This window comes from Chroicocephalus ridibundus, chromosome 2, assembly GCF_963924245.1.
Source record: "Chroicocephalus ridibundus chromosome 2, bChrRid1.1, whole genome shotgun sequence".
In the NCBI taxonomy this organism is placed as follows: Eukaryota; Metazoa; Chordata; class Aves; order Charadriiformes; family Laridae; genus Chroicocephalus; species Chroicocephalus ridibundus.
In genome coordinates this window covers 18,707,055-18,724,907 of record NC_086285.1, presented here as the reverse complement: position 1 = coordinate 18,724,907, position 17,853 = coordinate 18,707,055, and the positions used below count along the sequence as shown (strand labels likewise).

Sequence of the window (17,853 nt, the reverse complement as noted above, 5' to 3'; positions counted from 1 at the left end):
TACTTAAATGTCAATGTATGTGTTGTACTGTATTTTATTGACAGTTGCCACAGCAGAAGACATTAAAGGACTTGCAAATTAGTCAAATTAACAATTGCTCTAGGCAGAACTCAGACTTCTTTTCCTCTAGAAAAACATGGGTTCTAAAGCCTTATCAAACAAGTTGCTGTCCAACTTGGGGTGAAATCTTTGGTCAAGAAAATAAGACTTAACAGAGTCTGAAGCATTTTCTAAGACCATTCTGGACAAGACAAAGTTTGTAATTCAATTTATTGTATGTTCCCCCCTAATTTGTATGTCCAAGAGGCAACTCAATATTCTCGGCATCATCCGTTATTTGTACGGACTTCCACCAGGGCCTGATCCAGTTTCTTAAGTTGTTTTGGTTTGATTTTCTTATACCAGCACTAGCTGTTTGCAGACAAAGCAAGTTACTTCCTTCAGAGCTATGATCTGTGTCACACTCTCGGAAACCGAGTAATACAATGGCTAAAACATTTAATTATGTCATTCACTATGTCAGCCCACTCTTCTCAACACTGTGTCCAGTGAATGTCAACACTGGTGAAGGTGTCAAATGCATGACAGCCATCTTGAACTATACACCTGAGGCCTGGCTGGCAGCTTATTCCATTTGTGTAACAAGTCTACATAGAAAATACCAATAGCATTTTTCTACTAAGTGCTTCATGCCTTCCACAGTCATAAAACACTTAGGCAAATCACTCAAAGAAACAATAGCAAGGTGTAATTTGTAGCTGACTTGTAATGAGTTGATAATTTGGTTATTACTGGAAGCTATTTTAGCTCAAAACAGACCAAGTTTTTAATGTAGAATTAAACCACTAAGAGTAGAAAAAAAATACTAAAAACATTTCATAGCTGCCTAGAAATAGGTAAACAGCATCTTCTAAAAAATTTCCACCCCTAAACAAATAGGGTCATGTTAGTAAAAACAAAGACACCAGTACTCATAAAAGCAAAGAGTCATATAGGAAAATGCAACTTCTGCACCTTAACAACTTTAGCATTTATGGATCAAGCAACCTGTTTTGAGCCTGCACAATACAAGTAGTTCAGCAAAGCATCAACTTCAAAGACTAACAGTAATTATTCTACTTTTAAAACGTCTTCTACAGCACTTGATCCCTGGAGCACTTAAATGCAGAAACCAATATCCTGACAATGAATTTGTGGATTCCTGTATTCTCTGTTCATAGAGCTCCCTCCTCAAATGCAGAGACTGTACTGAAAAATTATCAATTCCTCTGACCCCAGTGTTTCTATTTTAGAGCAATTCAGGGCATGTTGTTCAGGCTTCTACATAGAATCGTGCTTCTTCCAGTTGGGCTTAAATTATTAGTGTAAAACTACCCTAAGAGTTATAGGTTTAGCAACAAACAAACAAACCAGGTAGTCCAAAGTCACTATGTTAATTCATAGCCTAGAGCTGTCATTGTATAGAGATGCTTTCTAACTTGCATTGGAAATGCTCTTCTGGGCATTTGGAGTGTTACTGTGAAGGAAGAGGTACCCGGCACTCTCTTTGTTGAGTAATTCTGAAAGATCTGTTCCTCAAGAGCTCAGAAATTCAAAGGGTACATCATGGGCTGATCTATCTGCACAACTGACTGACCAGAGCACATCAAGCTTTAGAGGATACACGGGTGTTGAATAAAAGCTTTTTAATGCCATTCAAGGGACAATTGTTTTGAACTGAATATACCTGGAAGGCCTGCTCTAGGGGGATACAAAGCTATTTTTCATAAAAAGTTGTCCAGAGAGCAAAGGGTGTTACATTAATTCACTTCAACTATGACCATTTCAAGTGAGATAGACTTTAATTTACAAAGGCTTTTTTTTTTTTTTTTAAGAGAAGGAAAATGAGGCTGTCTGAAAGCACAAATGTGAGACACCAAATGCCACAGATTTAAATGCCAACTAGCTGACCTCCTTTCTCCTGACCGCCCTCCAAAAAGCCCCAACAAAAAACCCCACCAGCCAGTTTCCCCATAACAGATGACAATTTTTCTCAATAACAAAAAAACAAAAGGAGTAGCAGAGACAATTTAATCAGAGGAGGGAGTGATAATGTTAAAAGTCATTCATGGCTTTTTTGAGAAGTCATTATCCTAAGATCACGAGCCATTATTTCCAGACACTGTGACTACCACTGACAGTCACAAGGTTATGGCAAACATTGCTCAAAAAACCCTCACCATAAAACTATCCATTTTGTTATTAAAATGTTTGTACATGGGAGCATATCAAACCCATAATCCTTCCTACCATAAATGAACTAAACATTTTAATGTCAGTAACATTCTGCCCCAACCCTATCTCCTGATCTGTGTTACTTGGAGTCCTCAAGTGTCCGGGTATTCTTACCTTTACGCCATGGCCAACATCATCCAGCACCGTGTAGTCTATAGGTTTTCGAATATACCTTACAGGACGTTCCATGTTCGCTGGCGCTATAATTTTGTGAGTTCTCGATGTGTTCTTATTGGTCGTCAAAATGCCTATCTCTCTGCGAGCGACCTTTTCTTTATGGATGTCCACAGTCTAGATTAAAAACAAGAAAGTACGGGTTTCTTTAGGCATTTGCTGTTTTCTTTACAGAGCTATCTACACATTTAGGCTTCACTATTAAACGAAGAGTCTGAACCGAGTTAATGCTGCTGGAAGTATGCCAGTTTATTGATGAAATGAGTTTAATCTACATGAACATTGTTTGAAAATTACACTTTAATGAAATAACCAATATTAATAATAAAATTACAATTGTACATTACCGCTTTGACACTCTAAAAGACACTGTGCAGATACAGTCCTTGCAGATTAACCCTCAATGTTCGTATGACTGACACTAGTAATAAATTACTCCAACTCCACAGCTGGGAAACCAGGACAGACAAGCTAAGCAATTTGCCCGCAGCCCCAGAGGGGGACTAAGCTTGGGAAGTCTGTGCGGTAATTTCTTTCAGCAAAGCCATCAGTGCATATCAGAGTCTGCATAGAGAAGGACTAATTTCAGCACTGAGGCTAGTTTCAGTCATACTGTTTATAGCAGCTTTACTAAAAGAATAAAACAGAGCCTTAAAGATGCAAGTAAAGGAATATAAAATATGCTAAGCACCATCATTTTATTAGGAAATACCTAAAGAGACAAAGAAAGACCTGTCCAGTAGTCTGTGAAGGATCAAACTAAGCTTCACATAACAGACACATGCTTCTACATGCAATATAACCACCACTTAAACCCTAGCTGAAGGACAACAAGTACAAATCAAGCATCGGATGCCATAGCAAGTCCCACCTCTAGGAAGCCTATTTCAAGATTCAGGGATTGAATTTACTGGTTCAAGTACCTACTAGAACCTTGGGATCTCATTGCAGGAGATGGTATCTGACAAAAAACACCACTCTAAGTGACTTTGAACAAAACCTATCAAACCACCACTTTTTTCACTAAGGAAAATAATTCTCAGTCTGTAAGCAACAATTCCCCCTGGAGAGACTGTCATAGAAACAGAGAGTCAAAGTTCAGAAAGAAAGAAAAATCCTTGTCCATCAGTACTCTTTTGGGGACATCTCTAGAAGTACCCCCTCATCTAAAATGGATATCGTGATGTCCAAGGTTTTGTTTAGTGAAGCAGAGGCAAAGATGAAGCACAAAATTAGTTTATATTTCATATTTTATATTTATATTGCAAGATGATGCAAGGTAAGCATCCAGGAAACAACCGTTTCTGGGAAAGTCAGCATTCAGTGTTCAGAATTCACAATGAAATGCCTTCAATTGAACTGTTTTTTTCCATTAACTGGTGCACACGCTTAAATAATCTTAAATTCTCCTGAGTAAGTACAGAAAGAAATAAAATCCTCCTCAACAGATTTGATACTTGGTATTGCTGATTACAAGTGTGAACACAAGTGAAGTACCTAAAAGCAGTGGTATTGAGCAAGCTTGTTTTCACAGCTTAAAGCTAAGTAACAGACAACTTGTAACATCGCAAAAAGGTTCTTTTACTTTGGAAGTGCACGGAATCTTAACAAAAATAAGAGCTGTGATTTTCCAGAGCAATGCAAGACATTAAATGTGTATGTCTGCACTAGTTTATTTGGAATAAGTTAATTAAATCTCTCAATAAAGCTTTGGAGCAAGCTTTATTGTTCTAAATGCTCATGCTCTGAAAAATCCTGAAGTCAGAAATAAAAGGCACCTTTCCAAATGAGACAATCCTATACATCAAGCATTTACTACTACATCAGTATCAGTTATCAGCCACTGCACCCACATTTTTTTCTCTGGCAGCCAATTTCACAAACAACAGAGCGAAGACTTAAGAACAAGACTACCCGTATTTCTTCAACTCCAGTTATTATTTATTCTTTTCCTTTTAGAGACTAAAATATGCATGTCAGTTCTGCCTTTTAGTTTGCTTTCAGCAAGACCAAGAAACATTATCTGAGTGCTGTCCTACATGTTCTTAGATCATCTCTCTTCCAACTCCCCTGTAAAACCCGAACCCTTTTTTTCAATGATAATACCAGGTCTCAAAGCATCTTACAAAATTCTTTAATAATACGCAACTCTTAATATTTTGTACAACCTGAGTGCTGCATAGGTGAAAAAAACCTTTTATTCAGGGTCACCTAAGCAACATAACAATATAGGAAGCTGAGGAGAACATCCATTTAAGGCACATACTACAATGTTTTAAAAGAGGGTACTCTAAAATACTACTATGCCCCTTGAAATAAATCCATTCTTCTACTTTATGCTCATGAACAGAATCTGTTATTACTAATAAATTCTTTTTTTGTTCAGTGCATGGACAAAAATGCATCTTTATACTAGGAGTTCTCTTAACGTTAATAGAAAAAAAAAAAAAGAAAAAAAAACCAAAGCCCTTCATGCTACAAAAAGATGTATCTTCTCCCAGAAGGTAGTCCATGAAAACTGACTTTTCCTCCCTGCAACGCACAATGAAAATTCTATAAATTACTAGTGCAGAGGATAAGAAATTCCAGGAACAGATGCTGTACCATACATGCTTTGGAAAATGATCTAAGTAATTTTGCAACTAATTCTTGCTAACCAAAAAAAAACCACAAACAACCAAACTTAGAGCAGGAAAAGAGCATATATTAGTTATATCAGACAGCTTATCCAAAATTAAATATAGAGCAGCAATTTGTAAAGTCTTTCCACAGATTTCAGTAATGTAAACCAAGCAAAGAGAAAACTATCTCTAGCACAGAGCAGGGCCAGAAACTTAGTGCACATATTTAAGTCTTGAACAGCATGCCGGCGTGCCTGTGCAAGAGACTAATTCACTGTTCAAAGCAAAAGAGACTGCAACTCTTACCACATCTGGTACACCGGAAAAGCAAGGCGGTATTTTGCCTCTGTGCAAAGCAAAGGCTCCCAGCATATGCTTTGCCCACAGCAATATGCTGTCCATCAGCTACTAGACAGCATCTTGCTTCGTCAAGAAGAAATTACTTTTTCTAGATCTATAAAGACTGCATATTATTAATTGTTATCTGATCATTATGCAAAACAAAGTATATAACAGTTGTTCATTTTTGTACTTTTATTTATACCTATTTGCTTGATGTTGATGTGGAAATGTATTGTATAGTCATAGGCAATGTCTTTCACTTCCAAAAGAGGAAAAACCCAAAACACAAGCAATTTTTAGCAGAATAGCATAGCTACTCAGCTAGTCAACAGTTAATTCCCAAGAGAGACAAGCCAGGTACCACGTAACAGCCAAACCAGACCAAACCAGACCGCTCTCAAAGCTCTGGCAACACTTGGCACCTGTAGCTATGAGTAAATGTCCACTGTGATATGGTAATAAGACAGCTAAACAGTAGTTAGTTTGTGATTTCATGCATAAAACCTACTTTTAAACATCAAAGATGGAGAGGAGTAAAGTATTGCAAACTGGCTTGGGTTAACACAGGTTAAAAAGCAATAGCAAACAATGAGATCGGCTTCAAGTATGCTTGGCCTATGCTGAAACATAAATACACAGCACAATTTAAAATCTGGGGAACAGGGGTGAAATTCTCACTCCTAGACAACGTAATCCAGCAAGAAAAAGTCCAGCATTGTACTGATTTGGCGAAGAAGGAGAAGACAGCCCTTCCAAACACACAACATGTTTTCTTTGCAAAGCAAATTTAAACTAAACCAAACAAACCCTTTGCCATTATAACTGGGTGCTAGGGACCATGCCAGCTAATCCTAGAAGCAAAGTTAAGCTTGTAGGTTGAAGGAACTGTTAATGATTAGCTGCCTCCACTATCTGTCTGCTTCAAACCATATGAAAAAAAAAGAGTTGATCAACAGGATGTGGAGTTAAAATTTAACTGTTTCCTTACAAGTAGCCTCAAGGCCAAGTGCAGCCCAGCAATGATAGGGCGAATAGTTGTTTGTTTCTCTCTTTTTTTCCTGTGCTGCAGATAACGTTCTACACATGTGCTACAGGATGCAATCCCAGGACAAACACCTTACAAGAAACAGAGACTGTGGTACATTTGGCCAAGCTAATTTGAGGATATATCTAAATATTTCAATAAAGCCCACATATATGGGGATATTTTTAAAAAAGGAAAAAGAAAAACAGCTTCAAGCTTTGACTACCTTTTTAATCCTGAACCACTGCAATTCATATTTATGAGCCAGATACTCACGCAGTCGCTGTTTCTCTCACTAAATGGACACACAGATGGTAAAGAGCAGGGGGGGAAAAAAATATCTCTATCAAATCAATTTAGTAACCAGGCACTGCCAACTTCAGGCTATCCTGAAGGACAACTCACTACATTAATACCACAGATTTATACCAAGCAAATATAATTTAGATTTGCATTAAATTAACTGATACTAGAGAAGTATTGGGCAGGAAATCTCCACTTCAGGTTTCCTACTCTGCTCCTCTCCAGTTCCTGAAGAATTAAGCTGTAACAGCACACACACTCACCTGGCAGAGGGGACAGGAGAAGCACTGTGTGGTGCTGCACAGCTACCTTACCAGCAAGCTGGAAAAAGCTGACAGGCTCTTGGGAAGAGCAGAGTGACAGCGGAGAGAAGAACAGCTGCCTAGTCCTTAACAGTGAAAATCGTGGCTATCAGGTAAAAACAGTAGACAAACAAAACCCCCCAAAAGAGAGTCTAATGTACAGTGTAGGAAGCTACCAGTTAAAAAAAAATACAAAAAAACCCCACCAAAACAAAAAAAAATAATCAAACCACCACACACTTTCACCCATGAATTTGAAAATGAGTGAAAAGTCACTTCAAGGGCATTTCCTTCATTTAAAAATCTAACATACAAAACACATTAGACAAAAAAAAATACCCTAAAATTACACCACCATTTTTACTGCCAGTTTATCAGGCCGTTTCATGCAATGGTTTTAAGAACTTTTATTTTCACATAATGAACATCCTTCAAACCAGTGTCCTGTGCTGCACAGAGCTGTAAGTCAGTAACTTTTCAATTTGTCCCTAGGCTCACTCAGACAAGAAGGAACGTAGGCTCAAGCTCCACAGCCTTCTTCAAGCTGCTACTTTAGAGAAACCAAGGAGAAAAGGAAGGCCAAACAGCTTGTTATTAGCAACAGTCTTCTGTAATTTTGACTTCGTTTCACTTTTTCACTTTCTCAGTTTGTGGTTGAATATAGGGTTGGGTCTGTTACTAACACATTATTTCAAATAAATAAAGCCCTGGTTACAGGGTAATCAGTGTTATACATATCTCTAAATGTTAGCAGAATAGATCAGAATTACTTTACGCAAGCAAAACCACAGACATATCAGCCATGCACACAGCATGATACTTCCCACCCCCGTTTTCCTAGCATACTTGGTGTAATCACACTGACTGAGTCTCGGTAACCTGTTGTGCACAGTTGGTGCTGTACTTGCCCAATGTAATCCGTTCCACACCTCAAGTGCTGTGTGCAGTTTTGGGTGCCTCTGTGCAAGAAGGACATCGAACTATTAGAGTGTGTCTAGAGGAAGGCAACGAAGACAGTGAAAAGTCTCAAGGGCAGGACTTTCGAGGAGCAGTTGAGGTCACCTGGTTTGTTCAGCTGGGAGAAGAGAAGGCTGAGAGGTGACCTCATGGCAGCCTACACCTTCCTCAAGGGGGGCAGTTGGAGCGGGAGGTGCTGATCTCCTCTCTCTGGTGACCAGCAACAGGACACAAGGAAATAGAATGAAGCTGCGTCAGGGGAAGTTCACATTGGACATTAGGAAAAGGTTCTTCATTGGGAGGGTGGCTAGCCACTAGAACAGACTCCCCAGGGTAGTGGTCAGGGCCCCAAGCCTGTCAAGAGTTCAGGTATGATGCTCTTAGTCATATGGTTTAGTTTTAGGTAGTCCAGTGAGGAGCAGGGAGTTGGACTCAATGATCTGTATGGGTTCCTTCCAACTTGAGATGATTCTATACTAAAGTCATCGTTACCAAAAGGCAAGTTAATGGAAAGAACAATATTTCATTCATTCTAATCTGAGAGCAGTGAAATTCCCTTAAGCAAAGGGCATTGCTGGCAGTATAAGAGAAAAGAATGGCACAAGAAAAAAAAGAAAAAAAGAGTAAGATTTCTAGACAAAGACAAGCCAATTGGAACACCAGATCTGAGGTATCAAGTCAGGTTAGCAATTTGTCAAATATAGTTATTTCCTTTCAGCAGAAACCGTGCCCATGTTACACAAAATACTGGGCAAAGACACCGGTTTCAGATTGAACCTAGTCAATAAAATTATGTAATACATGGGACAGTAAGTAGTGCAGAGAAAGGAGTTTAGTTTCCTTCCTCGAGCTCTAGGACAATTGTCTGGATTCCAAGCTTACTTGTTTATGTTGTGTGAAATTCGAGTCCCTAATTAACTTTGAACAAATCTTCATCTGAAACTTTATACTGGTTATCTTTCACAGTAAAAAGGGGAAAGGTCCTCCTTACCATCCCTCCCTCAAGAGATGAATTCAAGACACCTTTAACTCCCCTTTCTACAGTCACCAGAACCAAGTCTGCTAAAAAGTACTGTCAACTTATCAGTCAATCCACAGAAAAAAGCCAGTGCTAGCAACAAGCAAGAGTAACTAGAGGAGAAGAAAAAAAAAACAAACCAGAGGTGCTTTTTTTCAGTTCCCCAAATTCTTTTAAGAATATAAGGATTTCAAGGCTTTATTATTTCACATACACAATCCTTCAATCCAATTTTCACTAAGGCTAGAAGTCAGTTGCCTGAACACCAGCGTCTAATGTCATCTGAGAACTCTAAGAATATCCTGCCATGCCTTCTGAAGCTGCGCCATAAAAGACAGGTCTCCTGTCACCTCTGAAGCATTTACACATTTAAGTTTCACCTTGTGTGTTTGCTTTGTATGTGGTGCTGGCAATGTAGGAGGCAACTGAAATAGATTTAAGAGTTGTATTTCCAGAGCTGCATATCCAGCAATGTTTTCTTGTAGGTTTATAGACAGAAGTTTATCACACATTCCCTTCAGCATACAGATGAGTTACAATAGTAGGACAGGCTCTCCAGAAAGCTTCATCTCCTGAAGTCCTGGTAAATCCAGGTCTCCTAAGGTAAAAGGCTAGAGGAGCCAGATAAGCCATGTCTCATGTAATCTGATATATCACCTTCCTTTTCCTGCAGAGAGGATTCAAAATCAAGAGCTTTTACAGATTAACACAATGAACTAAGGCCATCAACACATATACACCAACTTGCACAGTCTATAAAATGTTCACCATTGTTAGAAGGGGAAGGCACCAGACAGAACAAAGGAAAAATAATGAAAGAAATACTAAATCCTATTTTCAGTGGTAACACATATGTAAGTGCACACATTTTTATATCTTTATATACATAAACAATATATATTTATATATATATATAAAAACACAATGCTAACAATGCATTTTACTAATATCATTCAATGTCGTGGGGGGGTTGAAAAGTAATGGTTGTGTTTATTTTGACAGTTTATCACTGGATTTCTTCAATTACGTCTGAACGCAAATTATATGCCAGTTTAGTTCTATGGAGCTAGCCCTTGACTTAAGAATTTAAATCTTTCTTTATATACACTAGCAGACTTTCTGATTCTCCCAGCAACCACCATCGGCATAAAGCAGACCAGATTTCAGCAAAGGTTTGAAGATATTTTCTACCTTTACATAAGTAGATCAGGACAGTTGGAAGAGGGTGTCAGGGAGGGAAGTATACCATAGGCATCCCATCCACTCAGAACAGTTTGCTTGCTGTATGGTTTTAGAACTCAGAAGCACAGACTGCAAAACAACAATGCACATAGTCCATAGCATGTCCTGCTCCAGAATTATGTTTCTTAAGAGGTAGCAATTTCCATGCAAGGCATACTTGAAAGAAAATTGATTCCTGACTAACAGAACATGTGCTAGCAAGTGTGAAAATATGCATATGTCTTAAAAAAATAATAAAAAAAAAAAGTGGGGGCGTCGATAATCTTCATTAGAATCAAGAAACTGAAAACAAGAGCTAGAGAAACATGCTTAAAGCTTACTGGCCATAGACAAATAGCCTCACCTTTACCCCTCTTGCTCTTATGAAACTGGAAGCCTTTCTTCCAAAAGGAAAACTATGATTCACTGAGAATTGGACTCAACAATCCCAATTTCCAAGACACAATCTGTGAAGTGGCACATGCACCTATACAACAGCATTGAAAAGGACGGGGAAGAGAGGTCTGTTCAGCTAAAGGATTATTTATATAGATGATTTTCAGAGTACCCTATTAGCAAGTCTAGTCACACATTCTGCTGGAGAAACTGAGCAGAAAGGGGACACTCACAAAGGGACAAGGACAGACCAGAGGAGCTGGGAGCGGGTGCATGACATTCTAGGACAAGAATCAGAGCAAAGAAACCAGTCCACTCGTCCAAGAGCCAGACTTGAGTTCATGTCTGATTTTTCTTTCCTGCTGCCAACTGGAAATGGGAGGACTGCTATGGAGGTCACGAATTCATCCTTCAGACAGGACAGAAGCTTCTCACATTATTCTCTAATGGCTACTTCAGAGCTTGTTCATGCAAGATGCTGAGAACATAAAATGGTGCAGCTGAAGGAAATCAGTAAATTGCGCCTGCGAAACACCACCTCACAGAATTAGGCTCTACAAATGAGTATCATCTATGGCGAGATACAGGGCCATCTAATCACACCCTCACCCTCTGGCCCCCACCATCCCCAGCCAAAAGGAAGATGATGTTAACACGGAGCATACGGAGGGGAGGTCTGCAGGAGCATCTTTGGGAACAGGGAGAGGGATGTGGGAAGGAAGACCGGCAGATGGCAACTGAAGCAAACGGAGCTTAAGTTCTACAGAGGAAGAGATTTTTAGCAGCTCTATGGAGGCCCTCGTTATGGAAAGAAAACAGTTAAGACAACAGTCCTCCCTCCTCCCAGTTGCATTGGTGAAATACCAGAAGCACTTTGTTAAAGTTCACATAAGTATGGGAGAAATGGAACTTCAAACATCTGGAGTATGGAGGTCAGACAGCGCTGCAGAAGCAGCTGGCCCTGCACGCAGGAGACGGCTGTCTGTGGGGATGTCCGTCAAGTGAAGGGAAGAGGTGGGACGGGTCTGTGGCTAGGGGCAAGAGCCTGGAAAACGGCAGATTGAAGCTCTGTTCCTGGCTCCGGCAGACTTCCTGTGCTACACCAAACAAGTTGCTTCGCTGCTCAGGCCAGCTTCTTGGAGCTGCCCACCTGCAGCAGCTTTGAGAAGAGAGACAGACAGGGTGTAGGTGGGCATAGGTATAGGCAACGCTGCTATCACTGTCTGCTCTGAGCACAGTGAAACACAGCAACAGAGACACCCAGGATTTGTCTGTAAAACAGCTTCCACCGATGTTTTTAATTGCTACTGAAAATGCAGAAGTGAGTTATGGATCATGTGCTTTGGCAAACCCTACTGCCAGTTTTAACTGTTTGAGCAAACTAAACGTACATACACTTCAATAAGAAGTGTGTTTTGAACACTACTCATTAAAAAAAAAAAACCAAGCCCTCCAGTGACCTCTGATACATGTTTATGGGGAACACAACATGAATTTTTGCATTCTAGCTAACTTTTTTTCCTGTCTTTCAAATTCAACCTCTTCAAGAGGCTGAGTATAATAAACAAGTAGCAAAAAAATGCATCACTAATGTAGATCTCTGTGGGAGGACACAGAGAAGGGGAGATTATTTGCAATTATCTCCTACATGCCTCCTGAAGTCTATGGCTTTTCAGCATCAAAATCTGGGAGCAGTGGAGATCGAGAAGTAGCTTCCACGGTGTTATTCCCTGTTCTAACACAAAATCCTGGATCACTCTAGACTACATTTTCTAGTATTTGCTGGTGATTCAGCTGTGGCTGAACAACACACTCCACTGCTATTGTGCACCAGGAAGTACAGACCCAGCTCTGCATCACATCAAAACCACACCGTGTGGCAAATTAACAATTGCTAACCACACACTTGAGTTTTCATGCTGTACGACAAATACCTTTTTGAAGTACAGTTCTCTTACTCCACCCTCCCTCTGCCCCCATCGTCTTCCCTTCACCAAGACAGGATTCTGATGAGGGAACTACCAAGGCACATCCCCTCTCCTCTAGTGAGCTGTAGATGTTCTACACAGTGAACTGAATAGACATCTCAACGATTTACTAACACCAGTTGCATTGATAATACAAGTTTCCAGAGGAAAAACTATCTAAATGGAACCAAAGACTTAATAATTATATTTGAACACAAGCCAGAAATGCAAAAATCTGCTGATTAGAAACAGTCCTTAAAATAGAAGACACTTCAAAAGAGAAGTATTTCAAGTGTACAATCCTAATGATTGATTTCGACAGAACGACAGTTGGGATGTGCAGTCATAACATGTTACATTTGTATTCAGTCTTAAAAAGCACAAAAAGCAGATAAATGCTTTTGATTATGCAAAGTCAAAATCCCAACTGTATCTGTGAGTGTATTTCAGTACCTGAAATTAGATTTTAGTCATTTCAGATCTCTTTTTCGCTGGGTATTCCTCAAGATACGCATGCATGAGTAGGCTCATTAAAAAAAATAAAATAGAAGAAACAAAATATGCTTATGCAAACTCCCACATGAGAGTTTCAGCATTTTAAAGTGGCTGAATGAGTCCCTCTTTTCCTTACTAGAAGCAATGCACTTGTCTAGAATTAAACAAAACATACAAAGCTAAACATATTCTTGACTGAAGGAAAGCACAAGGACAGAAAGGAAAAATTAAAAGGCTTCTTCAGTAGTTTGGACTCACTAAAGAACCACCATGGGAGTAAGTAGAACAAAATTGTATGTCTAACGAAAAGCATTATGTGTGCCAAAAAAAGCAACTTCATAGGAGATGAACATGTGCAATTGCAGAGAGCACTGCAGGTGGCTGAAAAGGAAATAATCTAAAAAAAGCCTATAAAAAAAATAAACTCAACAGAACAAGTTTGAACTTTCTGAAAGTTTGACTGAGGTAAGGACCCAAGAAAGCTGGAATAATGACAAGTCAGAATGGTGAGGCCTGAACACCCCCCCAGAAAAGCCAAACCCCTCACATTTAGTTGTAATTTGGCATTTTAAATTGGAAGGGAGGGCTGGGCAGGGGGATGGGGATGACAACAACCCACCAAAAGCAGCAAGATAACATAGCCTTAGCTTTAATTTATCACCTCTTTAGTGCCTCCAATAGCAAAAATAAAATATTTTCCTACAATAAAGGTTATGTTACATGGTTGGGATAGTGGATTTATTGCATATCTCAAAATAATCATTATGCTAAAGAATAAAAAAACTACCACATAAAACCCAGTCTGATTTGTCACATGAACTTGAATGTTTTCTGAATTTATTTTCAGGCACGTATTTTTCTTAAAAGAAAACAAAAACAAAACCAAAAACAACCAACTCAAAACCAGCAAAAAAACCACAAGCAAAATCCACACATACACACAAAGATTCCTCTCCCAAGCAGCTCCCTTCTCCCTGTGAATCCAGGGCCTATGAGGTGTGATTGACAGTCCTGGGGGCAGATTGTTTCCCTAAGACATAAAACAGGGACAATATATGTGGAAATGACGCTGAGTATCCTTTAGCCACCTGCCAACATAATCAACTACAAATCATCCAAGGCACAATGTTATTTCTATGCCTCTTTGTTCATATCTCATTTGATGGCAGTGATATAAGGTAGTGGGAAATCTCTTGTTTTTCAGTTGGGTCAGCACTGCACCAAGAGTACCTCACAAGTATTAATTAAACAGCCATCAGATGGCTAAAGGCCATATTATCTACATCACAAATCCTCTTGGCTTAGTGCCACAAACAACGCTTACCACACATTAAATTTCTTTTTCTCTTCCTTTGTTTCCTAAACATACAAAGGTTGAAAATCACATTTCTCCAGAAAAGAACTACTACAATTCTGGATTTTTTCAAGATTTTGTACAAAGCAAGCAAGGCTCTACAGCAAACAACTTTGTTGCAACACTATGAGGTGCTACTGCAACGGGTGAATAACCAGCAATGGCCAGTTTTTTCCTCTTGTCCCCATTGCCAATGAGTCTTACCAGTAAAATAAGAGGGCAGGAACAACCCTTAGCCACTACAGATCCCACTGAAAAGTTTTCACTGTACTTATTCTACTCTGAAGTTAACTTACTACCCATACTACCACCTTCAGCATATTATTGCAACAAAGAGCTCTTCCATGTCACTTTAATATCAAAACAATTAGGATCTGACAAGCTCCTCAGTTTTGTTTTCGAAGACAAATATAGAACAAGACAGTTCAACTCTCAGACCCAGTCTCCCCTTTCTCAACCCCCTCTTCAGTAACCAGCTATCCCTTCTGAAGGTACATCAACAGTGGAAAAGCTTAGAAGCATCACGAACTTCACTCAGCTCAAACCTCTTCTGAAATCCCAGTGTCCACAGCATTGTGCATGGAAGCCTCTTAAGATACCCTAGCAAAAAAAGGACAGTTAACAACAATTCCCTCACATGTTTCCTAAGACTGCATTACTATTTTGGACTGAGTCATACAGACTTCTTGTAATTTGGGATATATTAAGTAAAAGCAAAAGACAAACAACCAAATCACAAGCATGTATGATAAATTTACCAGCTTAATAGGGTGGGGAGGAAGGGACAGAACAGAGATGGAATTGCTAAGGCTGCTCTACTTCTCCATTGCCGTTTTAATTTCCACACACAACTAAACCAGGAAGTTGCACATTGTTTCTGTAAATGGATTTCCCTTAACCTCCTACTCTTGGCCACAACCAATACGAAATACTGCAATTATATCTGCTAGGAACATTCACATGGCTTCAAAAGTCCTAGCAGCACTTACTCCATCCTGAGTCACAATCTTCCCCAGACAAAACTTTTCCAGACTAAAGCTGAGCACTCTGGCAGAGGACCCTGGCCCAAGAAGAAACCATTCCACCAGTCTACCCCTCCTCCAGGACCACATCTCAAACTTGTACATGCACACACCCAGCAGCGAGTTCTTGGCTTTGACCTGTGCAAGTGCACCTGAACACAAACACTGCAGCCTGATAAGAAGTCTTGTGCGTCGGCACAGACAGGACGACATCGCTATGTACCCCCTGATGAATGCATTATCCCACTACCGTTACAGTAAATTCATTAGTCAGACTGATCACGTGTTCAGAAATTAGACATTTCCACTGTGCAGTTATTAGCATAATGATTATACTTGATTGCAAATGCTTGGGGAGAAGAGGAGTGTCAGCCATTGGGGATGACACAGAAAGAAGCTGCCAGAAGTAGGTAGTTTTCAAGATCTTGTCTCCAGGATAATTGAGGCCACAATTCAGAGGTAGGGTGGGACGGAGAGGCAGAGAACGAAACACTGTCTGTCACCAGAGAATGGCAGGAAAAAAAAAGACTGGCCACCTCTCAATGTCACTTTAGGCAAAAGTCAGACATACACTACACAAATACTGACCAGAGAAGTGTTTAAAGCTAACTGAGGACAGTACATTGGTGCCCTGGGTCAAGGTGCTCAAAACACTGTGGTGGGTTACAAGTGTCTGAACTATACCACAGCATTTCAAGAGGTCGTCTTACAGCCATGGATGGACTCATGCATGAGTGGCCACTGACCTGTGCAATACTGGACAGCTACACAGATGCAGAAGAGTTACTGAACTTCTGCAAGAAACCTAACTGCCTGCGAAAGTGGCTGGAATTAACGTACTGCTACAGTTAACCTTAATCAGGGAGGGAGGCATTGCTAAGGACTAAAATATTTCCCTGAAAGATAAAGGGGTACATCAGGACACAATTTAATGGACTACAAGAAAGACAGCTGTGCAAAAACTTCTGTGGGTGCCTCCTCCTCACTGCTTCGGTAAAGCCTGGTTTTCCTACGTGAGGTCAATATACTTTTTGGATTTGAATTGCGTATATCCATCCATCGATACAGTCATTTTTTACTCCCAGAAGTATATCGCTAATGTAAACAACAACTGTGCATTTGTTTTAAGAACTACCACGATGAAGAAATCTAGGCAAATGGGCCAGAGGGGGAGACTACAGAGGAAAAGTATATTTATTCAAATAAGATCTGCAGACTGCTCACAGTCTGTTTTTCCAGGATGTTTGCTTAAGTCACATAATTGTTTGCAGAACCTCTGCTTTCTAAAAATGCATTTGGAAACATTCACACCATATTTTCTTTATTCTGTTTTTACTGATTAGATGATGCTTTTAAACACTATCAAACTAGGTGACCGTTATCCAATAACAACCAGTCAGAAGCATTCTGTCTTATTTCAGGCAAACGTTTCACATGGAAAAGAGTCTTTTAAAGGTTTTTCAAATAATTTCCAAAAGAATAAATACTTTAGATACACTTATTCCAGGTAATTCAGACAGCCCTAGTAGGGAACATCTCTGAAGAGTTTCTGCATTGACTGAAGGACTACGTATTTAACGCAGACCAGGGAAATACAGTTTTGTAGAGATGTTGAGTTGAAAATAATATGCAAGTCACTTGGAGTTGTGGTCCCATCAAGATCCTTTTGCTCACAGGTATGGAGGTCTAAAAGTAAGAAGCAAGTTAAGTGGGACTGACGCTTGATAATGTTTGCCAGCCAAGAGGCACGCTGCACTGCGGGATGAATGCTTAAAGCAGCAAAATCCCAAGTGATTTAACTTGAATTTCTCTCAGTGACAGCTTACGAAAACCATCCCCCACTTCCTGAAGTTTAATTATTTCTTAACGTGCCACCACCTGCACTAGGAAAAGGGATAACCACAGTATTTTAACCAAAATACCATGAACACCCCAAGAAGTTCTCTCTTCTAGTTTCAGACTCCTCCAGATTCCAGAGTAGCACCAAACACTACCACTGCATCAGGGATGCTTTAAAACTGTATATCATGGATAAGCACTTCTGTGGTCAGCTGTCGTGTTACTGTCAAAACAGGGCACTGACAGACACATCTACAGGTCACATGGATGAACACCATTCATATACCACAGAAAGATATACTTCATTATACATCGACTTAGGAGGAGGCTAAAACGATACATAAGCAGTGAACAGACCATCTTCAGTGTGCAGAGAGGAACAAATGAAATAAAGGATGGTTTAGCTCCTGTCAGCACTGTCTCTTAACATGAGATTTAGGGTGTATGCGGAAATTAAATCCAAACACAGTGGCATAGGTAAGAGATTAGATAGTTGAGAAAGTCTGATTTGTTTCAGGCTGTTTGACTGGACCTCTCATTTTAC

The 17,853-nt window shown here is 39.7% G+C and overlaps 1 protein-coding gene across 12 annotated transcripts in view; it reads right to left on the bottom strand.

Moving 5' to 3' along the window:
• The window catches only part of ABI1 (abl interactor 1), an 82,334-nt gene that overhangs the window by 27,442 nt on the left and 37,039 nt on the right, over positions 1-17,853 (bottom strand). For all 12 annotated transcript variants that reach the window (XM_063324605.1, XM_063324608.1, XM_063324611.1 and 9 more), the window contains exon 3: positions 2,389-2,565. In XM_063324605.1, the coding sequence (XP_063180675.1) occupies positions 2,389-2,565 (177 nt within the window). The remainder of the gene's footprint in view (positions 1-2,388; positions 2,566-17,853) is intronic.